Genomic DNA, 27863 nt, shown 5'->3' with positions numbered 1-27863 from the left:
TCCTAGAATATTATAGGATTGAGGCCTGTGAGCATGGGCAGTAGGAAGCTGGAGAAAATTATAACATTTACTGTTAATCAAAAAGACAGTGTGCCCAGCAGTGTGAACAGCCTCTTCATACCTCACCATCTTTGCAATTTACATTTTTAGATCAGATTGACAAGGTTGTGCAGCCTCTTCTTACCTCAGCACCCTTGCCATTTACATTATTATATTAGATAGACAGGGTTGTGCAGCCTCTTCTTACCTCAGCACGCTTGCTAGCTCCAGTATTAGATTAGCTAGACAGGGTGGACAACCTTTTCTTAGCTCCGCAACCCTGCTATCTCCAGTATTTGATCAGATAGGCAAGGCAGATAGCAGTGTGAGCAATCTCTGTTTATCTCGCAGCGACCTGGCCCCTGCTGTGAAATCTATGATCGTTACACACTGTTCTGGTTCATCTTTTACTCGTTGGTCTCCCGCTGTGCAGCACACATTGACGTGTTTGACGGCGGGAGACCAATAAGCACCAACTCTGTGTAAGCAGCGTACGCTGGTAACCAGGGTAAATATCGGGTAACTTAGCAAAGCACTTTGCTTAGTAACCCGATGTGTACCCTAGCTACATATACAGGGAGCCAGCGCTGGCAGCCTGTAAGCGATGTACGCTGGTAACCAGGGTAAATATCGGGTGAGCAAGCAAAGCGCTTTGCTTAGTTACCCGATATTTACCCTGGTTACCAAGTGCAGCATCGTTACACGAGTGGCTGGTCGCTGGTGAGATCTGCCTGATTGACAGCTCACTAGCGACCCTGTAGCGACGTACCAGTGATCCTGACCGGGTCGTATCGTGGTCGGAATCGCTGGTACATCGTTTAGTGAGACAGGACCCTTAAGGCCCCTTTACACACTGCAACATCGCTAGCGATATCGCTGTAATGTCACCGGTTTTGTGACGTAATAGTGACCTCCCCAGCGACATTGCAGTGTGTGACACGCATCAGCGACTTGGCCCCCGCTGTGAGGTTGCTGATCGCTACAAATCTTTCAGGAACATTTTTTGGTTCTTTGTTTCCCGCTGCGCAGCATGCATGTGTGTTTGACACCGTTACATCGACATCTTTAGCGACTTAGAACCCAGCCTGTAGGCCTGCTATAGCGTTCCCTTTCCCGCCCCCTTACTTCCGATTGGTGGTTGCTGTTGCGTTCTGATTGGGGGTCACCAATAAGAACGCACTAGCGATCACCAATCGGAGCTGAGGGGGGCGTGTAAAAAGGACACCTAAGTGGCTTCAGCGCCAAACACCACGCCCCTAACATGAGTCGTCAAATAGCTGCTGTGTGACACGTCCCCAACGACCAGCGAGGTCGTTCTGCAGGTCCGTATCGCTGCTGTGTCGTTGGCCAGATCTGCCTATTTGACAGCTCACCAGCGACTGTTTAGAGACTTTCTAGCTATCCCGGCCAGGTCGGGATCGCTAGTGGGATTGCTATAAAGTCTTAAGGGGGCTTTACACGCTACGATATCGTTAATGTTTTGTCGTCGGGGTCAAGTTGTTAGTGACGCACATCCGGCGTCATTAACGATATCACAGCGTTTGACACTGACCAGCGACCTTAAGCGACCTCAAAAATGGTGAAAATCGTTCACCATGGAGAGGTCATCCCAAACTCAAAAATTGGTAAGTGTTGTTTATCCAGGTGGTTCATCGGTCATGCGGCAGCACACATCGTTATGTGTGACACTGCAGGAGCGAGGAACGTCTCCTTACCTGCCACCGGCCACAATGCGGAAGGAAGGAGGTGGGCGGGATGTTACGTCCTGCTCATCTCCGCCCCTCCGCTTTGATTGGCCGGCCGCTTAGTGACGTTGCGGTGACGTCGCTGTGATGTCGAACGTCCCTCCACCTTGAAGGAGGGATTGTTCGGCAGTCACAGCGACGCCGCCGACCAGGTAAGTATGTGTGACGCTGCCGTAGCGATAATGTTCGCTACGGCAGCGATCACAAACAATCGCATGCGCGATGGGGGCGGGTACTTACACGCTCGCTATCGCTACAAATTGCTAGCGATATCGCTACCGTGTAAAGCCCCCTTATGTGTGTAAAGGGGCCTGAACCGTGTTAGATCAGATAGACAGGGTGGATGGCATTGTGTGCAGCCTCTTCTTACCCTAGCACCCTTGCTATCTCCAGTATTAGATTAGATAGACAGGGTGGATAACTTTTTCTTAGCTCAGCACCCGTGCTATCTCCAAGATTATATCAGAGAGGCAGGGTGGACAACAATGTGAGCTGTCTCTTCTTATCTCACGACCCCTGCCATCCACAGTATTAGATCACATACAGTGTAGACAGCAGTGTGAGCAGCCTCTTCTTACCTCACCACCCCTGCTATCTCCAGTATTAGATCAGGTTGTCAGGGTGGACAGCCCTGTAAGTGGCCTATTCTTAGCTCAGTATCCTTTGGTATTATATATAAAATGTCCACTGGGAGCACATCTACATACTGCACATGCTCACAGGCACCTGTTCTAACATGCTAGGACTGTTTTCTGTTAGTGTAACAAAGTGATGGCCATTTTCATTTTATAGTAATTACCTCCCAAGACAAAACAATTGTGATTTGATAATGAAATGCATTTGCAAATTTAGCACATTGTATATAGTAAACCAGCACATTGACAAGAGGAGTTATTTCTGGGGAAAAAAAAAATCTATCAGTCAATACAGAAAGGGATCAGAAGGAAATTAACACTTATGTTCTCTTCAAGATATTTACAAGACTGTTTCCAAAATATCTGCAGACATACACACTGGGAACGTTTTTCATCATAAGTTTTATTGTCCCTTTAAGAAAATGTCAGCTCCCCATATTTAGGCTGGAAACATTTTTTTTATAATGTACAGTTAATGTTTGAATAATATAAAAATTAAGAAATATTTGTGGATTTTTAAATGTTTATTTTCATTTATCAGTTAATTGAATTTTAAAACCTCTTTTTATTTTTTTAATATTTCTTTCTGCATTATATATCTTTTAATACAGCTCCTGATTTTATTTATTGCATATTTTTTTTTTTGCTTTTTTAGAAAAAGTTGTGTAGGATCGGAGCTGGTGGACTGGCTCATGCAGCATTGCCCCTTTGTTCAGTGTAGATACACCGCTACTGGAATCTGGCAAATCTTGCTGAAACTGGGAATCCTGCTTTCAGGTCTGTTTATTTGGAAACGTTTCTGTTTATAGAACTCGAAAAATCCTAATGAGAGATGAGAGACAGTGCAAACAGTTTTTTTTTTTTTTTTTCTGAAAAGTGTTGCAGCTGTTCTGAAGGATTATTGAGATGAGAATAATTTTATGGATAACCTCTTCTGTTCTTGGATTGAAAAGTAGCGGTGCATGAAGGGAAAGGCACGTCCTAGGCTGGCAGCATGTACCATTACTTTGATTTTACTTCTCCTTGGTGCACGTGCATGTCTCTATGTTATATAGCTGCTGCATTTACCGGAGGTGTTATTTCTGTAGCTAATCCTTCACTGAACATGTTTCCACTAGTACTAGGCTTGAAATTATTTGTTTTCAAAAGACACGCAGGAAAGTAAATCAATCTGTTCTGCTTTGTGTATGGTTAACATCATTATTCTGAATGATTTTTAGCTCCCAATAGAAGCAAAATCTATAGTTCTTAAAGGGGCTGTCTCATAAGTACAGCTTCAGAATAGGACAATAAGAAAACCATTAAATGGAACCTGTCACCAGATTTAAGGCCTATAAGCTGCGGCCACCACCACTGGGCTCTTATATACAGCATTCTAACATGCTGTATATAAGAGCCCAGGCCGCTGTGTAGAACGTAAAAATAACTTTATAATACTCACCTAAACAGTCGGTGCGGTGCAGACTGGTCGGATGGGTGTCTCCGTTATAGGGGGGTGGAGCCTCCTCTTTTGGCCATCTTTGTCTTCTTTTTTCTGAAGCCTGGGTGTATGACGTTTCCTACGTCAGCCATACAGGCCAGCATTGAGGTCCCGCTCATGCGCACTACAATACGTTGATCTGCCATGTTCAGGACAGGTCAAAGTGCGCCTGCGCAGGACCTCAATGCCGGCCTGTGTGCATGACGTAGGACAAGAAGAAGGAGGACAAAGATGGCCGAAAGAGAAGGTGCCGCACCCGGAGAACGGAGACACCCATCTGACCAGCCTGCACTGCACTGATCGTTTAGGTAAGTATTATAAAGTAATTTTTAAGTTCTACGCAGCGGCCTGGGCTCTTATATACAGCATATTAGAATACTGTATATAAGAGCCCAGTGGTGATGGCCGCAGCTTATAGTCACCAAATCTGGTGACAGTTTCCATTTAACAAGGCTGCATTCCCGGGTGAGGAAGACTCAAAGATTGTTCAAGAAGATGACATTCCTTCTTTTAGTTGATCATACAGTAACACATTTTGGGATGCTTGCCCCTTCTTCAGTGGTAATCCAAGAAGTTGTACCCCCACCTTTCCACAAGTTATCATATTTTTAATGATGGGAATAATCTTTTAAACCAATTGATATAATCTTTCTAAACATTGTAAAGCAGGTGGGTGTGACGTAACAATTAATATAATTGAACAACTGTTCAACGACTTTATAGAGCCCAAGGCAAACACTTTATTAGTTGGACCTCCCCCTTTTGTACCAAAAAATGGTAACATAATCTGTTCTTAAATGCTATAGTTTAGCACATTGTACTACTGAGGGAGGACAAATGGTAAATGGTCACTATTTAATGTATATAGATTATATCTGTTGAAATATATTGTAATAAGTTGTTTATAGTGCCTTTATGTTTATATAGAAGATTTATTTATGTTTTTATTTTATTTTTTTTTAGGTCACTTCTGATTTTTTATAATGTATAATTTTAGCTCACTTTGTGTTAGGTCCCCTTGAGATCGGTCCGGCCTTGTGTCTTGAATCTCTCCTGCTAAACACAAAACTGTAGATTGAAACTAATAATTAAATCTAATCCCATAATTTCCTATGAGAACACTTTTGTGTCCAGTGGAATCAGACATATTGCCGGTTATTCCCTGCCTGTCCTTCTAATGCTGCTAGAACGGTGCAGAATTTGGTCATCAAGCAGCTTAAAGGGAACCTGACAGCTGATACATGGATCCTGGATCCTCAGGCAGCATGTATCAGACTCTGGCTATATTATTTCTTCAAAGTCCACTGGAGAGTAGTCGGACTGGTAGGTCCCAGCTTCTCCCCAACGCTCCCCTTGAGTGACACATCTTTTTCCCTTTACACTCACGCAGGGAGAGACCTGCCATGCTAGTCAATGATGCAGAGCAAAGCTGTGTGTTTTTCCTCAGCTCAAATTGGACCGCGAAAACAAATTGCAGCATACTGCGATTGGCAGCATGTCTCGGATCACACGCACCTATACATGTATATGGGTGCATGTGAAACATCGAACTGCACTCAGATTTCATCCGAGTCAGTCCGATATACTCAGAGATAGGCAGTGGAGAACATGGGGAAATTAACTTCTTTCTTCTCCTCACCTGTGCTTCGAGAGAATCTGAGCACAGTAGCATGACACTAGGGTCACTCCCGCAGCAGAGTTTTAGCCGAGTGACATTAGCATATTGCATCCAATACTCTTGCTTGAAATAATCATCGTATGTCATACTGTCGTGATGACTAAAGGATAGCAGGGGGAACCGGGGCTCCTAAACTGTTTCTCAAGTTAGGGGACCCTATGGTATCCTGAATCTCAGATACTCCTAATGGTGGAGATGCCTGAGTCTCCTTACTGTCCCTGCTTCTGACGAGTGCTGATCTGATTCCCCCTCCTCCTAGGGAAGGACGGGACAGAAGTGTGTAGAAACCCACAGATAAAGTCAGATAAAGGAAACCAAAACTATTGTCACATAGCACACACACACAAAAGTAAAGACAATAAGAGATTCAGGAGGAAAACAAGAGCAGGAAAGAAATATAAAAAACAGAGGAAACTCCACAACTTAAGCACAACGTTTACCATAGTGTCTTGGACACCACACCTGACAGATCAACGTAAAATAAACTACATCTGGCATGTGTGACTCATAGAAGGATTACACTAGCATTAATAGGAGGGGAGCAGATATGATATTTCTCTCCATAACATGTAAGGAGCAACCAGACTAGTAGATTTTAACTCCGGCTAGCCTGCCTATGAATCAGCACACAGCAGTTTGTTTCTGTGGTGTCTGGGATCAACACAGGCAGACTCAGGAGTCAATCAGAATTTTTCAATCTGAACAAAGTCAAATTCCAGCCTAAATATAAAAATCATTTTGGCCAGGAAACGTGAATCAGACATGGACAACATACATGGACAGCAGGCGGGCCAATGTTAGTCAGTGTGCGAAAAAAATTGCAACGTGCAATGTTTTTTATTAATTTAATGGACAAACCGTGCATGTACCTATCCTCAGTCAGTGGGTCAATAATTTCAAGGCTCATCTGAACTCTGCCTTAGTGCTGTTCACTAAATCTTTTATCTACTCTTCTAAGAGCCTCTCTTTGTTCGGCCAAAATCTGTCTTTTGACTCCTCCATACATATGAATGTTCTCTTTGGGGAGAGGCGAGAAAGCGGTCACATACACCTCCTGCAGTGGCTGACATCTGATGGAAACAAGAGGATTGAGCATTTGACTTCAGATATTGTCGGAGTAAAATCAGGAGGCCCCCATACACATTAGGTGGTTGGCCAATCCAGTTGCCATCAAGTCACGCTTTTTTCAAATTGCTCATTTACCGGTAGTCTCCTGATCAGCCTGTTCTCCTAAAATAGAAATGTTTATGTTTTATTTTGTTTGTTATATTTAGATGTTCATTAAGCCAACAGTGGTGTTTCTTATCGCTTCAATAATATTGGTATTGAGCCGCTATGATGATCGGAAAGCCTCACTAGCTCTAAAATCAGATCTTACTGCTGTAATTGAGCCCTTCTTGCCTTTACTCAAAGAAAGAAGAATTGGTCTATGCCATTACATTACAAAGAAACTTTTGATAAACTTGTCCTACACTTGAAATTTCAGTTGACCGTCTTCGGAGTAATTTGTCATTCATAATTGTTGAGGTTGTCTTTCCAGGTGGCAACACGAACGGTTAAAGCAACATGCAGCAAATCAGTTTGACTTTGGCCTCTTCTTCTGTTTCTAATAGAAAAAAACCCTGTGCACTTCAGTATAAACTCAGAGGTACAGTTAAAACCACATTCACCTCTTCAAGTGGCTCTTTATACCGTAGCTCTCTAAAAAATGAATCTGCGATACAGCCAGGTGTATGAGACCTAAAGAGGGAGTTTTGTAGCTGGAAAAGCTCGCACGCACGGCCCCAGGAGCTCCTTTTTTTTTTTAAATCCCGTCAGAAATATGTTGAGCATTTTCCTTTAGGTCTCTGCAGTACATCACAGCAATAGCATTTTACAATATTAAAGTAATCTCACTTATAGCATGAATGTGCTAAGCCGGCAGCCGGGAGCGCGGTGTTTACATTCTCTAAACTCCCATTTCCAAGAAGAACGATAAAGGTTCCTCACAGTCATTTTTTTTTATCTCTGTGATAATAAGAATGTGAATATATTTGGATAATCCTTTTCTTATCTATTTTGTTTGCGTTCTTTTGCCTTTATAGTATTCTGTGGAGGGAAATTATTTGTGTCACACATGAGTGGGGACAAAATAAATTGTATATAGTAGAAAAACAGGGCTGTACACTAACAGGTATGTGCTCCTTATTGCACATCTTAACCTAGAACGCATAACCATAGAAATCAACCATAGAAAACAAGTAACTTGGCAGGCCTGCGAGGCCCAGGTATGCGTTCTAGGGTTAAAGAACAAATAAACTTAATAACTTTATTAATAATAATAATAATAATAATAATAATAATAATAATAATAGAAGAAAAATACAAATATACAGTACAATTGCTTTTTTCACAAAATCTACTTTTATGATAGAAATTGTCAGGCAATATAGACCAAAATAAAATGTTAATAAAAAAGTATGTCACATTACCTAACATAGCATTAAACATTGACTGCAGGAATAGTGCCACAAGGTACCCACCGGATTACTGCTACACATGGTACCCACAGAAATATTGTGTGTGCCCCAGATAAGGTGCCATGTATTGCAGTGATATAGTTTTGGGGAAATTAAATGCTAGATCTGGAAAACTGAGCCCGTGTACCTGATTATACTCCTTTTCGAGTGCTTTAGCTATGTACACAAAGCACCTGCTGCTGTAAGTATTTGAGTTTTTTATCTGTAAGGCTGCTTTCACACATACGTTTTTTGCAGTGCGGCTCAATCCAGCTCAAAAAGCTATGCAACGGATGCGGCGAAAAACCGGATCCGTTGCATAAGTTTTTCCATGCGGCCCGTCCGTTTTTTGATGGATGCGGCTTGATACTGAGCATGCGCAGTGCAAAAATTGCATCCGGCAGCCGGATGCGGTTTTTGCTGCAGCACGCCACATCCGGCGTCCATAGGCTTGCATTGTAAATCACGCATCATCGCGCCGGATCTGGCGGCCGGATGCGGTTTTTGCTGCAGCACACCGCATCCGGCAACCATAGGCTTGCATTGCAAATCACGCATCATCGCGCCGGATCTGGCGGCCGGATGCGGTTTTTGCTGCAGCACACCGCATCCGGCAACCATAGGCTTGCATTGCAAATCGCGGCGCGATGCGTTTTTTTCGCCGCACAAAAAATGTGCCAGGCAACGTTCCATACGGCCGCCGCATGGGCTAAATGTGCCAAATCCGGCAAAAAACGGACGCAACGCAAGGCCATGCAGCACAATACGGCGCTAATGCAAGTCTATGGGGAAAAAACGCAACCGGCGGCAAAAAAAAAACGGTTGCGTTTCTTCTGCAAAGCGCCGTATTGTGCCGCTCAGCAAAAAACGGATGTGTGAAAGCAGCCTAAGCCAAAACCAGGAGTGGAAAAGTCAGAAGAAAAGTATAATGGAAACACGGGCACCACTTGTGTATCTTTTTACCCGCCTCTGGTTTTGGCTTACAAATACTGAGGTAAAAACTCACCAAATACTCAATGTGTGCACGTGGCCATACTGTGCCCAAGCAGGGAAGTTCCAAAAATATCAGACCAAGGGCCGCTTTACACGCTACGGCATCGTCACACACACATACCTGCTCTGTGACGTCACTGTGACCGCCGAACAATCCCTCCCTCAAGGGGGAGGTGCGTTAGGTGTCACCGCGACGTCACTAAGCGGTCGCCCAATCAAAGCGGAGGGGCGGAGATTAGCGGGACGAACATCCCGCCCACCTCCTTCCTTCCTCATTGCTGGCATGACGCAGGTAAGGTTAGGTTCCTCGTTCCTGCGTTGTCACACGTAGCGATGTGTGCTGCCGCAGGAACGAGGAACAACATCGCTACTGCAGCACCAACCATAATTGAGATTAGGGGGGCATGTCACCGATTAGCGATTTTGAACATTTTTGCAACGATTCAAAATAGCTAATAAGTGTCACACGAAACGACATTGCTAACGCGCCGGATATGCGTCACAAAATCTGTGACCCCGTGACGTAGCGTGTAAAGCCACCTTTAGGCTATGTGCACACGTTGCGTATTTGCATGCAGTTACGCTGCGTATTGCACTGCAGCGTAACTGCATGTGTCCTGCGTCCCCAGCACAATCTATGAAGATTGTGCATAATCCATGCGCACGTTGCGTTTTAGAACGCAGCGATTTGCATGCTGCCAAATCGCTGCGTTCTAAAAAGCAACATGTCACTTATTCCGTGCGCTTTGGATGCAGTTCCCGCTCTGTCTATGGTGTGTGCTGCATCCAGAGCGCGTGAAATCGGCTTTTTCACTGCATTCATTACATAGTGTTTCTGCAGCGATTTGAAGCGCACATGTGCTGTCAAATCGCTGCAGAAATGTCTGCAGGGACAGGACGCAACGTGCTCACATAGCCTAAGGCTGAGTTCACATGTCCTGTAATTATCTATTAGCACAGATCTATCAGAGATCCGTTACCAAAAAAATTGTGCAAACACAACTTGTTTGTCTATTGTTAAATAATGGATGTGTGCCAGATCCGTTTTTAAAGATAAGAGTTTATAGAGGACGGATTAGTAAACAGAATACTATTTAGCCATCCGTCGTACTTACCTTTGTAACAGATCTGTTGTTTTCTTACTGGATCCGTTACAAATGAATAGCAATCCGTAAATGGATCCGTCTGCCATAGACTCTAATGTTAAAAAAAACAGATCTGAAAGAAATCAGTTTCCCAATGGATCTCTGTAGGAACCAAAGTCGTTAACCCCCGTCACACGTACTTACCTCTCTAACGACGTCGCTGTGGGCGGTCGAACATCCTCTTCCTGCAGGGGGAGGGACGTTTGGCGTCACAGCGACGTCACACAGCGGCCGGCCAATAGAAGCGGAAGGGGCGGAGATGAGCGGGACGTAACATCCCGCCCACCTTCTTCCTTCCGCATTGCTAGCGGGACGCAAATAAGCTGTGTTCGTCGTTCCCGGGGTGTCAAACTTAGCGATGTGTGCTGCCTCGGGAACGATGAACAACCGGAGCACAGAAGGAGGACCGACATCTTGAAAATGAACGACGTGTCAACGAGCAACGATAAGGTGAGTATTTTTGCTCGTTCACAGTCGTTCGGAGGTGTCACACGGTACGATATATCAAACGATGCCGGATGTGCATCACTAACGACGTGACCCCGACGGCGTATCGCCCGATATATCGTACCGTGTGACGCTGGCATCAGGCCTGTTTCATAAGTCAGTGATTCTGGTACATATGTAAGGTTTTTTTATACGTACCAGAATCACGGCCATACGCAGGCCCATTAAAATCAATATACAAAAGATGTGTAAAAGAACACACATGGAGTCTACATATTCATAAAATTATCAAAATTGTATTAAGTGTAATAGAAAACGAAAAAAGTTAAAAATATATCATCATAAATGCATGGTGTAAATGGAGGGAAACGAGGAGCTTTTCGGCGAACTAACATCACCTGGGCACACTTTAATCATTGATCGGATTTATTGGGAACCCTATAATACATAGCTCATAGAGATAGGACACACATCCGCCCTCCCCCTGCTGAGGAAGCTAACGCGACACACGTGTCCAGGAGTTGGGAGCTGTGTGTCCTCCTCTGTGCTTGGTGACAGCAATTCAGGCATATCCTCACTATGGGTAAGCAAACTATATACCTAATAGAGATGTTTATCCTATACATATTCAGCACTTGCTGCAGACTTGCTTTCCCATATTTGGATTTAACACATTGTAGCATATAGTGATACATATAGATGTGCACTTTAACGCATACAGGTTCATATACGTTATTTGAACATCTATATTGACCTCTTTTGTGCTGTCATTAACACATAGGGATATGTCTCCTAGTTTGGAGCCCTCTATTTACACCATGCATTTATGATGATATATTTTTAACTTTTGTCTTTTTCTATTACACTTAATAACATTTTGATAATTTTATGAATATGTACACTCCATGTATGTTCTTTTACACATCTTATGTATACTAAGTTAAGGAGAATTTTCAATTATCTGTCCATCATATAGAAGGGGGAGAGTCACATAGGTTGAATACCAATATGATTAATACATTTCACTCCCTCTTCATTATAACTGTGATTTTTTTTTTTTTTTTGCCCATTAAAATCAATGTTTGTGCACACATCAGTGTCTCCGTGCGGCTGAGATTTTAGCACGGAAACATGTTAGTTTTTTTTCCCACCATCACTGATGTCCCACGGACCACACTATGGTGTGATCCGTGAAACATGTACCAGAAAAACACGTGCATTGTAAATAAAAGCTTTTTAAACTCCCCCGTCTCCAGCTAAGCTGTCTTCAGTCGCTGCTGTCTCTCCTTCCAAGCCGGCTAATTATGGTCATGAATATGCACTTATGCACTACACAGCCGACCCGGAAGTTGCTGCAGCAGTGCGAGACACAGCGCATGGACACAGCATTCGGGAGACTTCAGCACCACGGACAGCTGGAGTGGGGACAGGTGAGTTTATGGCTATGTGCACACGTTGCGTTTTTTCCCGCGGATACGCTGCGTTTAGAATTGCAGCGTTTCAGTGCCAAATAGCATGCGTTCAGCTTCCTCAGCAAAGTCTATGAGAGCCGAAAAATCAATGCACACGCTGCGTATCTAAACGCAGCGTTCTGGATGCCAAAAATCGGTACGGAGAAAGAAGCAGCATGTCACTTCTTTTGTGCGTTGTAGCTGCGTTCTCCCCCCATTGAAATCAATGATGTGGGTCAGAACGCAGCTACACTGCAGTTCGCTGCATTTTTGTTGCGGTCCCCATGCTTTATCGGCATACAGAACGCAGGCATTTTACCTGGTAAAGTTCAGGAAAGCCGGTGTCGCCAAAGTGCCCGCCCCGACCCCCCTCCCGAAAATCCAACATGGCCGCGCGCACAGCAGCGCACCGGCCGCCCTACTCCTCTGTTTCTGTCGCATTTGCAATAACACATGCGACAGAAAACTGCTCCCCAGGCCCTGCCAGATCACCCCCTATTCCAGCCCGGTGTCTCCCGGTAACCCCCGTACCTGTCACAGCGCTGATCCCCCTCCTCCTTCACAGTGTGCGCCGGTCACATGTGCCGAGCAGCTGACAGCTTCCTGTGTTCAGTGTGAGCTGCGCTGGCTGCTGCTCGGCACACTACAGCTGTGACCCGGGGAGAGTGGGTACAGATTCTTTGCACCCACTCTCCTTAAATGGAGGGTCTGCACTACTAGAAAATGGGGGACACGTTCTCTGAGCGTGCCCCCCATATTCTAGAAGGTCCAGAGGCGACATGGGACGTCAAAAATGGATACTGCGGACCCAATTTTTTTTCTTTTCTTTTCAATAAATTGGTGAAAGAGGATATGTTTTTGGGGAGTGTTTTTTTCAAATAATTTTTTTTTTTGTTGTCAATTTTTTTTGCTATTACTGTCAATTAGTTATTTCTGGTATCAAATAGACGCCGTGACATCACTAATTGCTGGGCTTGATGCCAGGTGACATTACACATCTGGTATGAACCCCATATATTACCCCGTTTGCCACCGCACCAGGGCAACGGGATGAGTTGGGGCGAAGCGCCAGGATTGGCGCATCTAATGGATGTGCCACTTCTGGGGCGGCTGCAGCCTGCTATTTTTAGGCTGGGAAGAGTCCAATAACCATGGCTGTTCCCATCCTGAGAATACCAGACCCCAGCTGTCAGCTTCACCTTGGCTGGTGATCTAATTTGGGGGGACCCCACGTTTGGTTTTTTTTTTTTTTTTTTTTTTTTTTTTTAATTATTTATAAAAAAAAAAAAAACAGCTTGGGGAGCCCTCCAAATTGATCACCAGACAAGATGAAGCTGTCAGCTGTTGTTTGCAGGCTACAGCTGTCTGCTTTACCCTGACTGGCTATCAAAAATAGGGGGGACCCCACGTCATTTATTTTAATTATTTTTTTTTTTGGGCTAAATACAAGGCTAGGCATCCTTTAGTGCCACATGAAAGGCACTAAAGGGCGCCAGCTTAGAATATGCAGGGGGGTGGGACGTTATATATATGTTTGACATCCATTGACACATTTTAGGCTGTGTGCCCACAATCAGGGTTTGCAGCGTTATGGGCGCAGAGTGTTTTCCCTGCGTCCATAACGCTGCGTTGTGCAGTAGAAGCACAGTGGAAGGATTTTTAGAAATCTCGTGCCCACTGGGCTTCTTTTCTCCGCAGCATAAACTGACTTGTGCCGCGGCTTCCCGAGCCTCAGCATGTCAATTTATGCTGCGGAGACAAGAGTGTTCTCTGCACGTAGAATAGAGCAAGTCCACAGCATCCTGAACCCAAATCGTGGGCATGGGCAGCTGCGTTCTCCCGTGGACAACACTCACATCTCTGCAGGAAGGCTGACACTGTGTACTGGATGTACTGTGGCACTGTCACTGGATCATGTGGTCAAAAACGCAGCTGAAGAAAACACATGAAAAACGCACGAAAAACGCATGCGTTTTTGATGCGTTTTTTCCCAAAACGCATTGTTTACAATTGTCTCCTCTGCCAGAGGGTGCGTTTTTTTTGCACTGAAAAAAAACGCAACGTGTGCACAAAGCCTATTTCCATGTGCTATCACGGATAGCACATGTAGAACACACGTGGGCCATGAATCACGGTACACGGAGCGACATATACGTTTTTAACACGTCAGTTAAAAACAGGCCTAACAGTAACAGGACCACCAAAATCCTTGGGGAAACAAAGATTGTGCATTGACTGCTTTCTTCTCTGTTACGTGACCGAGGAATTGTCATTAGGTAGAGGGTATGTGCTGCCAAAAAATATGCAGACCAAGGATGTAAAATGGTAATAAATGACTAATGATAGAGCAGCGGGGTACTCGCGGTGCTCGGCTGAGTATTGTGAGTGCTTACAAAGTGCCGACTCGCTTCAATGAATGATGTGAGCAGGCACCACACTGAGAGCCACTTGCAGTTTCTAGTAAAGTATAGAAGCACGGTCTGATAGAGCGCTAAGGAGGCCACAGTATTAGATTAATTTTTTTTAGAATTTATTGTTTTAGAATTTATTGTTTTCTATCAGCCACAACGCGTTTCGATATACACAATATCTTCATCAGGTGGATATAAAACGGAATGTGGAGAATACTATTTCAAGGGACAGGTGCGATTCCATTGGTCAGCACCAAATTAATTGAAATGTTAACCCTTAATGCAGGGGTGGGGAACCTCCGGCCCGCGGGCCGTATGCGGCCCGCCATGACCTTTTCTGCGGCCCCCGGGCACATTCCACAGTCCACAGAGCTCGGGAGGCAGCAGCGTCTTGCTTGCTGCTGGCCCTTTAAACCCTGTATGGCTTACGTCCTCATGCTAGCGTGAGGACGTACTTTGTGGGTGGAGTAAGCGCTCAACTCGCTCTTTTTCCACAGAAGAGAAGCTACTACCTCAGCGTCCGACAGGTGTGTTTGTGCTCCCATGCCTGTGTGTGCCCCTGCACATCCCCACTGCAGCCTGTGCTCCGTGCAGCGTCTCATCCTCCTCACTCTCCCCCACGGCAGCCTGTGCTCCTCACTCTCCCCCACGGCAGCCTGTCCCCCTGTGGCCTCCCCACGGCAGCCTGTCCCCCTGTGGCCTCCCCACGGCAGCCTGTGCCCCTGTCGCCTCCACACTGCTGCCTATGCCCCTGCGGCCTCCACACTGCTGCCTGTGCCCCCCTGGTATGTCAGAACCCCTAGCAATGTCCTTATATTTCTCCCAGCCCTCCCAAGTGATATATAATCCTCCCCAGTGATATATAATCCTCCCCAGTGATATATAATCCTCCCCAGTGATATATAATCCTCCCCAGTGATATATAATCCTCCCCAGTGATATATAATCCTCCCCAGTGATGTCTAGTCCTCGCAGCCCTCCCCAGTGATGTCTAGTCCTCGCAGCCCTCCCCAGTGATGTCTAGTCCTCGCAGCCCTCCCCAGTGATGTCTAGTCCTCCCAGCCCTCCCCAGTGATGTCTAGTCCTCCCAGCCCTCCCCAGTGATGTCTAGTCCTCCCAGCCCTCCCCAGTGATGTCTAGTCCTCCCAGCCCTCCCCAGTGATGTCTAGTCCTCCCAGCCCTCCCCAGTGATGTCTAGTCCTCGCAGCCCTCCCCAGTGATGTCTAGTCCTCGCAGCCCTCCCCAGTGATGTCTAGTCCTCCCAGTCCTCCACAGTGATGTCTAGTCCTCCCAGCCCTCCCCAGTGATGTCTAGTCCTCCCAGCCCTCCACAGTAATGTCTAGTCCTCCCAGCCCTCCACAGTGATGTCTAGTCCTCCCAGCCCTCCCCAGTGATGTCTAGTCCTCCCAGCCCTCCCCAGTGATGTCTAGTCCTCCCAGCAATGTATATTCCTTCCAGCCCTCCCCAGTGATGTATATGCCCTCAGCATCTCCTGTGATGTATATGCCCTCAGCATCTCCTGTGATGTATATGCCCTCAGCATCTCCTGTGATGTATATGCCCTCAGCATCTCCTGTGATGTATATGCCCTCAGCATCTCCTGTGATGTATTTACAGCAGTCCCAGCTGACACAAACGTGGAAAAACAGTTGTGAGAAGCAATAAGATCAATATTGAATAATATAGCCGCACCAAAAACAAGAAGCTTCAGCCGCCATGATGAGTTAATTGTTTGACTAAGTATAGCAGGGTAATTTTAAGTTGATAGTTTTGTGCGGCCCCCGAAGGTTGGTAGAAAATTCCAAATGGCCCTCGGCATTAAAAAGGTTCCCCACCCCTGCCTTAATGTATCACAACCAGCCCTTCAACAATAATATAAAAGCTAATAAAAGATATTTAAAAAGGATTTTTCAAAAAGACTCTTTGCCATAAAAACATTATTTAAAAACACATGTGATAATATAATCATATAAATCATATATTAACTCCTAAAACTTAATACATAAAATCATGAGAACTTTTCAAAAAAATGATCTGAGTATGCCTGCACTACTAACATGTAATAATATTGTTATAATGTATGTCAGTGTGGGTAGATCAAGAATTTAAATTTATAAATTAGGGAATGGATATTCTTATTTTTAAAATTGCGTTAAATGTCTATTTAATCTCAACCACTGGGTGCATATGCCAGCACAATAGGTGCTGTGAACTGCTTTTCCAGCACAATAGGTGCTGTGAACTGCTTTTCCAGCACAATAGGTGCTGTGAACTGCTTTTCCAGAACTGACAGAAATAGCTATTGAATCTCAAAACTGGGTGCATATCCAGCACAATAGGTGCTGTGAATCATTTTTCCAGAATCCGAGCAGTGGAATCATACATGTGCCAGCACAATGAAGGTTCCGATTGCATTATTAAATGTCTATTGAATCTCAACCACTGGGTGCATATGCCAGCACAATAGGTGCTGTGAATCACTTTTCCAGCACAATAGGTGCTGTGAACCGCTTTTCCAGATCTGACAAAAATGTCTATTAAATCTCAACCACTGGGTGCATATGCCAGCACAATAGGTGCTGTGAATCACTTTTACAGAATCCGAACACTAGAATCATGCATATGCCAGCACAATAAAGGTTCCGATTCAATTGTGAAATGCTTATTGAGTCTCAACCCCTGGGTGCATATGCCAGCAAAATGGGTGCTGTGAATTATTTTTCCAGCACAATAGGTGCTGTGAATCCCCTTTTTTTTTTTTTTTTTTTTTTTTTTTCCTCCCCCAAACCCGAGCAACAGAATTCATTAAATCAATTCATTATTTGGCTACATTCTCAATAGTCATATTAAGACCCTCAGGGTGTAAGGTACCCAATCTGAATATCCAGTAACTCTCTCTTTTAATAAGTCTCTCGAACCGATCGGATCCGGAGTTATCTATGTGATCAATAATTAATAATCTCAATTGTTTGGGATCCTTCTGATGTGCAATTTGAAAATGTCGAGGTAGACTGTGTTGTTGGAAGCCATTTTTGATATTGGACCTATGTTTATTCAACCTGGCGTGCATAGTTTGTACTGTACGGCCCACATACTGTAGACCGCTCGTGCACTCAAGCAGGTAAATAACATAGGTGCTCTGACAGTTTAGGTGAAATTGAATGGGGAAAAGAGCATTTGTGGTCCGGGATGTAAAGCAAGTGATTTTATCACCAATAACCTCACAGCATTTACACCTAGAGGTGTTGCAGCGATAGTTTCCGTTGTTACTGGAAACAATGGTGGTTTTAGGAGAATCTTTAAGATTAGGATTACTTGGCGCTACTAGATTCTTCAAGTTTATATTCCTCCGGTAGATGATGGAGGGCTTAGGGGGGATCTGATCTCGAAGTAGCGGGTCACCCTGTAATATAAACCAGTATTTCTCTAGAAGTTTGTGAATTTGGATCCTGGATTTGCAAAAAGTAGTTACTAAACTCCATTTTCGTGGATTCAATTTATCTTCACTCTTTGTAATACTATGCTGTTTCTCTTGGATCTTTCGGATACAAAGGTCCTGAGTGAGTTGCTTAGTCTTACTAAAGGCATCCTCCAGAAGTTTAGATGGATAGCCTTTTTGTCTGAACCTTTTTCTCAGGAGATTGGATTCCTGCAGGAAATCATCATCACCGGTGCAGTTTTTTCTGACCCTCCAGTATTGCCCGTATGGAATATTGGTTATCCAACTAGGGAGGTGTCCACTGTCGAACCTCAAGTAGCTGTTGACATCTACTTGTTTGAAATGTGTCGAGGTGGAGACCCCCCCCATTTTCATCTAACCTCACCATCAGGTCCAAGAACTGGAGGGCACTGGAAGAAACCGCAGCGGTAAAGGTGAGACCCCAGGAATTGACATTGAGTTGAGAAATGAAGTGATTGGCTTGTAATAGAGATCCCCTCCAAATGAGGAGCAGGTCATCTATGAAGCGCCGGTAGTAAACCAAATGACCCTCTGTCAGAGGGGACTGTGCGATGTGAGACGATTCAAACACCCCCATGAACAGATTAGCGTAACTAGGGGCGAATCTCGTCCCCATCGCACAGCCCCTCTTCTGCCTGTAGATATTGGTCTCAAAGGTGAAAATATTATTAGATAAAATGAAATCAATTGCCGTTAAAAGAAAAGTTTTCTGCTCAACCTGCATCAAGGGATTGTTATCAAGGTGTTGTTTGACAGCGGCAATGCCTAAACTGTGTTCGATATTGCTATAAAGTGATGATACATCCATCGTGATAATTAGACAATTTTTAAAGGGTGCCAGATTTTTTAACTCATTGATGACTTGAGAGGAATCTTTTAAATAGGAGGGTAATTCTAAAACATATTTTTGCAAAAACAGATCAACATAATGGGAAAGGTTGCATGTTATGGATTCTCTTCCAGATATAATGGGGCGACCAGGGGGATTTGTGGGGTGTTTGTGAATTTTTGGGAGAAAATAAAAATAGGGGGTTTTGTACCTTACAATGTCGAGAAATTTCATCTCTCTTTTGTCTAGAATGTTTTTCTCTTGAGCGGATTTAATCATCTTTTTGTAATCTAAGAATACCGTGATGGAGCGATCTGATTCTAATTTTTCATAGTAAAGCTGGTCATTTAATAACCGGTTCCCTTCCTGAATATACCATGTTCTGTCCATGAGGACTACTCCCCCCCCTTTGTCCGCGTTTTTTATGATCAGCTCTTTGTTGTTTTGTAAAGATGTTATGGCGTTCCGTTCTTCCCTACTTAAATTATCTTTTTTTATTTTATTTGGTGTCAGGGTCCGAACATCTTTCAGAATTAGTTGTTGGAAGGTTTCTAGATGAGGACCTTTATGGTGTATTGGGTAAAAATTATTAGTTCCAGTCCTGACCGGAACATGTAAAAAAACATCTTAAGGCTATGTTCACACACTGCGTTTTTTACCTGCGTTTTGGGTCCGTTTTGGGTCCGTTTTTGCTGCAGAAATTTCTTGAGAAATTCTTGTAACCTTTCTGCAGACATTCCCCAGCAAAACCTATGGCAAAAAAAATTAGCTGTGCACACACTGCGTTTTTTTCTTAAGAAAATTCTTTCAGTAGATTTTCTTAAGAAAAAGAATGAGCATGTCACTTCTTTTCTGCAGCTAACTGCGTTTTTTGCCATAGATAATTGGCACAATAACGCAGGGAGCAACCAGCGGTAAAAACGGACCTAAAACGGACCTAAAACGGACCTAAAACGGACCTAAAACGGACCTAAAACGCAGGTGCGTTTTTGGTGCGTTTTTTAACACAGGTGCACTCTTAAGAAATTTCTTAAGAAATTTCTTAAGAAAAATCATTTTTCTAGTGTGAACATAGCCTTAATGTGATTGGAAGAATTGATATTGGAATTACCAGGGGTGGGATTGCCCTGGTTATTCCTTTCTTGGATGATGAAGTGCCTCTGTATAGTAAGTTTTCGGAAAAATTCATTTAGATCAAGATAAAGTGGGAAGGGTTTTACATCAGAATTTGGGCAGAAAGAGAGACCGCGGCTGAGTAATGCAATCTCATTGGTGGAGAGATCATACCTTGAGAGATTGAAAATCCCACAATTTTTAGTTGTTTGAGTTAGGGTCTCTTTTCCTGTGGTAATCCTTTGAGATCTAATTGATTTTGTCGTTTTCCCACTGCCTCTACAGCCTCTTATTCCCTTTTTCTTTTTGGGTGTCGGCCGGGGGCCACTTGAAAAAAATGAGTGATTTTTATATTTCCATCTTTATTTACAGTGTTAGTAGTATTCACTGAAGTTGGTTCATTACTTTTGGATAAATTACTAGTTATTTGAGCTGCTGGGAGGGACTCACTGGAACTACTTGGAGTTGTCTCAGTACAGATTGGGGGATTTATGAAATGATTATTGGTTATGGATATTTGGCCAGTAGTTATCCAGGCACTTGCAGTTTCTGGCTCTCACTTAGGGTAAAAACGTTTTTGGATGTAATGTGCCCCCCCCCACAAAAAACCACCCTCCAACCCCCGGAAATGCTCTCTTTATGGCTGGCTCCATGTTGGCGGAGAGACAAACTGGTCAATCTGTGACTTCCATTATACTCGTTACTCGAGTTGAGCCCATCCCGAGTGTCTGATCTGCTCCACATGAGTGAGGAGCATTTGAACATTGTAGTGTTTACTCATCATTTCGAGCACTGAGCTTTGTCTAGCCAATCATTAGTAATGACCATTCGGCATATCTCATATAAAAAAACAAACAAAACAAGGTTAATTGACTTTTTTTGCCATACAGATTCTCATTTGTAGGTTTATTAATTTTTAAGATTGAAGGTAGACTCAAGTCCATCGAGTTCAACCTATAACCTAACATGTTGATCCAGAGGGCAGACAGTAAGCTCTATATTAGGGGAAACATCCCTTCCCGACTCCACATACGGCAATAAGACTCTTCCTTTTTTTTTGGGTTCTAGAAATTAAATTACAGTTTTATTTTAGGCATCACTTGTTTAAATGCAGGAAAGGCTGGGGATTATCAGAGCCTATTTGAGCTTGAAACATCATTAGAAACCCTGTTGTTTCTCAGAAAGGAGCATATTGCTTCCACACGGGAGGCTTGAAAACAATCCTCATTGACTGCGTGTCATCCCATCAGCTGAGAAGTGTTCCCCAGAGAGCCTCTTCCATATCCCATAGATGTGTTTACATGTGTACGTTAACATGTTCAGTGTGATCTGGGATAAATGATCTGCAGCCAGAACATGAGAATATTAAGCAGCAGGACTAATGTGCTGATCTTGAGGAAGGCAGTGACCATTCTTGTTCCATGTTTTCTACCAAGGACAATGCTGTGTATAAATGGTCATTATTATGATACAGTATATGGAACAAAGTCTAAACAGGCTGCATATACATAACCATACACATAGCTGTATAACCTTGAATTCACACATCCTATTCTTTTGCTTCTTATTTCCATACAGTGGACAAACAGCATTGCTTCCAAGATGGCTTTGTGTTCTACCAGTTTTCGTCAGATGAGTGTGCTGATGCTGTCTGTGAATTTGGAAGAGACAAAGGCTGGCAGATGGGCGTTCAACTCTTAAAACAGCTTGCGCCACTTGCTCCACTGACCTCGAATATCTGCGATGTGTAAGTTTTGTGTTCCGTATCACAACTCTGCCAAATATTTAAGCTGACTAGTCAAGAAATAGCTGACAGTACAGTGCATTAGAACGCACCATGCAAGATCTATATTTTATGTTAACACTGTGTTTTTTACTGTCTTAGGTAAACATTTATTTATTTTTGTAGAAGTAGAAACAGGATTTCATCGTGATACGTATGAGATTTGAAAATCATCGTGCACTTACAGGTTCTGACACCAAGAACTCCTAGGAGCTGCATCTAAGTCCACTGCACTCTGGGTGGCCATTAACAGATTACATAAATACTGCACAGAGTTCCTATTTGCTTTGTTTAGGGAGGAAAATATTATATTTTCACATATGAAATCATTGATTGTATCAATAAAGTTTGATACCAGGAAAACTAAAAAAAACCAGCTGTTTTAAAACAACATACAACAACAAACAAAAAGTACAGCATCAAAAACGCCATAAAACACATGTAAAAGAATGCAACAAAAAACGGAAGTAACCTAATTTAGCTAATGGGTGCACAAATGGTGTAACATCAAAACCCAATAGTTATAAGCAACCAGTACCATGCTTGGTACTCGTAACAAGCAGTTGGATGGTCAGATGGGCGCTACTCAAGCACCCCAGTATAATTAAGGTCATTGGATAACTCAAGCATTTTTCCGGGAACTCTTCCGGAAATATGATCAAGTTCCCATTCACTTCCATTATACTCTGGTTGTCAAGTTGCAGACATTCAAGCATCTAACTCCTTGTAAGGAGTATTGGGCACCAGAGCATGGTACTGCTCGCTCATCACTACTCTCCGATACTCATATTAATGTAATCTGACTATAGTGTCCGCTATAATTTCCCCGGTCAGTTTCTTTTCACCTCTGGAAGTTATAGATATAGGTAATAATAATAATATTGATTAATTTATAGAGCACCATTAATTCCACAGCGCTTTACAAACATCAGCAACACTGTCATCATTGGGGCTCACAATCTAAGGTCCTTATCTGTATGTCTTTGGAGTGTGGGAGGAAACTGGAGAACCTGGAGGAAACCCATACAAACACAGGGAGAACATACAAACTCCTTGCAGAAGTTGTCTTTGGTGGGATCCTAGTAAGTTTCTTAGTCAGTCTCCTTCCCCCTCTGGGAACTACATTACATACTCCTTAGTAGGTTCACTAATAAGTCTCCTTACCCCTTTTTCCTAATTTTATTAATATAGTCTCTTGAAAGTTCCTCAATCAGTTTTCTTCGTCATCTGGCAGCGATAAATATTTTACCTAGTAAGTTCCTCAGTCAGTCTCCTTTTCCTGTCAGCCATAAATATAGTCCCTTGTATGTGCCTTTGCAGATAGATAATAATTGTACCATGAAGTGTGTAAAAGGGAAGAAATTAACCCATGAACAAGTCCATACTATCATGAGAAGTCGTCTTCTCCGATTTGCTGTATTTTGCAATTGCACAGAGTGTTATATTTCTCTGACAAATACACTCCCTGACAGAAGTTCTGTCGCTTATCCGTGTTATGTAAATAAAAGCTTATAACCTGACTTTAAATTCATCCATTGGTTTTATAAATTACTCTTTTGAGAGCTGAAATCCTCCCAAATTTGGGTTAGGTTAAATCAAAATAAAGCTGCTGCAAAGCTGAAATATTGATCATTGAATGAATGAATGAATGAACCCAGAAAGGTCAGATTTTGGCAAAAGTTTTGTCGCCCACAGAAAGTAATGTGCATACCATTAAGATATGTTGCATACCATTGGTGAATGAAGTTTTGGTGCTATTAGAGCCATATTTAATATTTTGTGTGACTTCCATGAGCTTGAAGGACTGCATCCATGCGGTTCAACAATGATTCATACAATTTATTGATGAAGTCATCAGGAATAGCAAAGAATGCAGTCTTCCAGAGTTCATCTAGATTCTTTGGTTTTGTTTTCCAAGCTTCTTCTTTTATCCTACCCCAAACATGCTCAATTATGTTCATGTCTCGTGACTGTGCTGTCCAGTCCTTGAGCACCTTGATCTTCTTTGCCAGGAGAAACTTTGTTGTAGAGATGGATGTATGAGATGGAGCACCATTCTGCTGCAGAATTTGACCCCTTTTATGATTGAGAATGTAAGAGGTAGCTAATACTACTTGATATTTTAGGCTATTGATATTGCCTTCCACCTTGCAAATGTTTCGCACACCCCCCCCCCCATACTGAATGTAACCCCAGACCATGATCTTTCCACCACCAAACTTAACATTTTCTGGGTGTATTTTTTTTTTTTTTATCCATACAGGCCAGTAGGTCTCCTGCAATATTTGTGGCAGCTATGGTGTAATTCAACTTAAGATTCATCAGAGAAATCCAACTGCTTCCACTTTTCCAGCATCCATGTGTTTTTCAGGCTGTGGGACTTAGCAAATGCCACACCATTTTTTTTAATTGCCTTTTGTTTAGTGCTGGCTTCTGTGTACTGATTTGACCATTTCGAGACAGAATCCTATAAACTGTTCAAGTTGACACAAGGACTTAAGGTGACCAGGCCTGTTGGAGCTCTGCTGCAGTGGAAGAGGGGCTGGCTTTGGATTTTCTAACCAACAAACATTCCTCCTGAGCAGTTGTCTTGCGGGGTCTGCCAGACCTGAGCTTGTCAAAAACATCTCTAGTCCCTTCAAATCTTTTTTTAATTCTTTGTACTTGACACTGAGACACATTAAAGGTGCCAGCCACCTCTGCAGTGGATCTGGTCTTCAGCCTCTTGATAATCAAGGCTTTGGTCTCAGGGTGGATTTTTGGCATGTTGTCAGAGGTCAAGTTGCAGTTCAAGTGAAGGTCTGGGGTGCTAGGTTTCTTTTATACACACCCACTTATTAAGCAATCATTTAGTGAGCACAGGGGATGATGTAAACTAGGATTGGGTGCATTATATGACAAAGCGACAAAACTTTTGTCTTGCCAGAATCTGACCTTTCTCTGTTCATTAAATGAACAATATTTCAGCTTTCAAGCAAAGAGCCTCATGGTTAAACTTAGAGTCTCATACTGGGCAGCACTGGACAAGGTATAAAATTAACCCTCCAGTGTGGCCCCGAGACAGCACACTCCAAAAGTAATCCGAAAAAACAAGAGCACTGGGAGTATTCATGCAAAAGTAGAAATTTATTGTAAATAAATAACAACAAGTAAGACAAAGGACATTTAGCAAGCAAGATAGAGGGAATGAAAATCTGGGTCCCATAAACCATACTACCAAAACTTTTTGTGGGATCAGGTATCTGAGGATGGCACTAACCTACTTATATGTCATCTAATAACTTGTTTTAGGGACTGTTCCCCATCCTATTATGGTGTCATTTATATTCCTGACCCTATTGTAGCAATTATATTGGTAGAATACATTTTGTATTTTCTTTTTCTACTTTCTAAATTTTATTAATATATGTATTTAACTCCTTTATACTGTCCTTCCTTTCGAAGCTGGCAAGGCAAATTAAGGAATGTCTTTATCTTTACCAATCTATGATCCCCACAGGTGCCATTTTTCCATTTTGAGTAACTGTCACGCATACTGGGGGTGACGCGTCCCCCCTCTGTGCTTGTTGACAGGTGGACTCGATGATGTATGCCCCCTGTGGGAATCTATTTGGATTAAGTTCATTTTTGAGCTTATATATAAAGCAACTCTATTACAGATATTCCTCTTTTGCCTTTCCTATTCCGCCACCAGGGGGGGCGCGGTCTGTGTGTGACGTCCATTGGACCTTTTGGTACCTTAAGGGTGCCCCTTGGTTCTATTTGGCGTCTCGCCTCTCCTGCGTCCCTCCTGTTGCCTGGGAGCTGTGACGCCGCTCTTTCCCCAGCGTGTCTCTCGCATGCGCAGTTATGCGCGGCCCGAGATTACACTGTGTGGCGGTGCTGGCGTCCTTAGCTCCCGTGGCATCCGGTCACGTGATTTACATCACGTGACCGGGTGACGGATATTCAAAAGGACGGCGCCTCTCCCTGCACACTGCACTCACCCCTCCCGGAAGAAGCGGTGTCAACCGCGAAACGGCCGTCGGAGGTTCCCTCTGGTCTGGCCTGGCTCCCCTAAACCACCATCATAATTAGGTAAGCACTTTATTTCCACCGTATGGATACTTAATGGTTGCCTTGCAAATATTACCTTGTGAACGTAGGTCTGCCGCTACTCCTGGTTTGTTTGACAACCATGTGTGTAATATTATGGGGGCATCAGACAAATTGGATTTGATTCGCAGGATCCATTGCCCTATTATTGGGATTTATGTGATTCAAATACTCTACATAACTGTATACTGACTTAGATCACCTGTGAACCAACCTGATTCTAGTCCCTTTTATATACATCTGATTGCTTGAATATCCTACATGTAACTGGATGTCCTGGCAACCATATATGTATCAGTATGGGGGTGTCTGATAATTGAGGCTTGATTCACAAGATCTACCTTTTTAGGATCTATGTAATTCCGCATCCTATTTAACTGTATGTTGATCTTGATCACCTGTGAACCAGCCTGACTTAATCCTCAGATACCTGATCCCACAAAAAGTTTTGGTAGTATGGTTTATGGGACCCAGATTTTCATTCCCTCTATCTTGCTTGCTAAATGTCCTTTGTCTTACTTGTTGTTATTTATTTATAATAAATTTCTACTTTTGCATGAATACTCCCAGTGCTCTTGTTTTTTCGGAATATTTCAGCTTTGCAGCAACTTTATTTTATAACCTAAACCAAATTTGGGAGGGTTTCAGCTTTCAAAGAGTAATTTATAAAACCAATGGATGAATTTAAAGTCAGGTTATAAGCTTTTATTTACATAACATGGATAAGCGACAGCACTTCTGTCAGGAAGTGTAGGACAGAAACAATTCTAGCTTCATATATCCAGGGAAGAGGGAACATGAACCTCTTAAATCCTAATCACACACATAATAATAATAATAATAGTTTACGCTAATAAAGAACAGTGCATTGAATGTGTTTTCTGCACATGGCACTTGCTTATCTACTGTGCTCTATAATAGTAATGCAGTGACTAGTTTTGACATTTCTCTGGTGTCCTATAGCTATACTGCTGATCTATATCATGAGGTGGTTTTGACAATGTTTATATGGAGTTTCTGAGAAGTTTCTTTGAGCTTTATGTGATCCAACATTGTCCTTAAAAACAGTTTAAAAAAAAAAAACGCTTGGAAAACATGTCCTATTTATTTCTATTTGAAATCCAAATTGCAGTTTTTATGTTTTTTTTCTTTTTTTTTCCTGAAGTGGTTTTTAAAAACGCTTGGTGGGGAAAAAAATGTGCATTTCACTTCTTTAAAGTGGATCATGTTGGAATCCGCTCCATAGTAGGCACTATCTGATGAAACTGGATGAAAAAATACAGTTCGGATGAAAAAAGCTCTTCCACAATTTTTCAAAACTGCTTCAGGAAGAAAAAACTCCCCAAAAATAGCATTTCCTGAAGGTGTATCTGTTTATTTATCAGTCACTTTGAGAACTAGAGAACTCGACGTGACCATGGCCTTATTCTGTCGTTTCCCTCTTATTGGCCTCTATGGTGATGCCTCTGGATGCCAAATGGCAAAGTTGTGTCGAGGCCTGGTGTTTGATATATGTGAGGAACGAAGCCTTCTTTTTATTTGGTGTGAACTGATGACGGAAATGAATTAGCATTAAGTAAGAGGATTTCATTACTACACAATCCACTCGCTGTCAGAGCATCCTGGAATAAATGCAGCACCGCATAAAAGCATGTAAACCAAGCCCGGATATAGCAGTTGTAAAGTGTCTGCCGTAGATCACATTAACTTCACAGACGTGAGTGCATTAAATTGACTGTCTGGATGGTAGTTGGCTCATGTAGAGATGCTGCATTAAAAAACGAAATGAGATGCCTCCGTAAAGAGCAGGCTGTTAGCTTTCTGTCTGATGAAAGACTCATTACAGACACATAACAATTTGGGTATCTAATGCCGAAGACGAGGACCTAAATGCAGAGACAGGTTGCCTAGATGATGATATCGGAAGCTCATATTTCCTGAAGGACGTATATTCTTGTCAGGCAGGAATTCATGAAACCTTCAAGCAGTCTTCGTCTTTTCATTGCCAAGTAATATACATCTTGTGTTTGTTTCTAAACCTAACGCAGCCATATGGTATGT

The 27863-nt window shown here is 43.0% G+C and overlaps 1 protein-coding gene across 1 annotated transcript in view; it reads left to right on the top strand.

The window, feature by feature from the left end:
- Positions 1-27863, top strand: part of RAPGEF5 (Rap guanine nucleotide exchange factor 5) — a 421998-nt gene that overhangs the window by 151895 nt on the left and 242240 nt on the right. Inside the window, exons 4-5 of the mRNA XM_075315391.1 lie at positions 3075-3196; positions 21503-21671. Of these exons, the coding sequence (XP_075171506.1) occupies positions 3075-3196; positions 21503-21671 (291 nt within the window). The remainder of the gene's footprint in view (positions 1-3074; positions 3197-21502; positions 21672-27863) is intronic.

The sequence above is a fragment of the Anomaloglossus baeobatrachus genome, chromosome 6, assembly GCF_048569485.1.
Source record: "Anomaloglossus baeobatrachus isolate aAnoBae1 chromosome 6, aAnoBae1.hap1, whole genome shotgun sequence".
NCBI lineage: Eukaryota > Metazoa > Chordata > Amphibia > Anura > Aromobatidae > Anomaloglossus > Anomaloglossus baeobatrachus.
The sequence above is the reverse complement of the archived record's forward strand: the minus strand, read 5'-3'. Positions and strand labels throughout refer to the sequence as shown.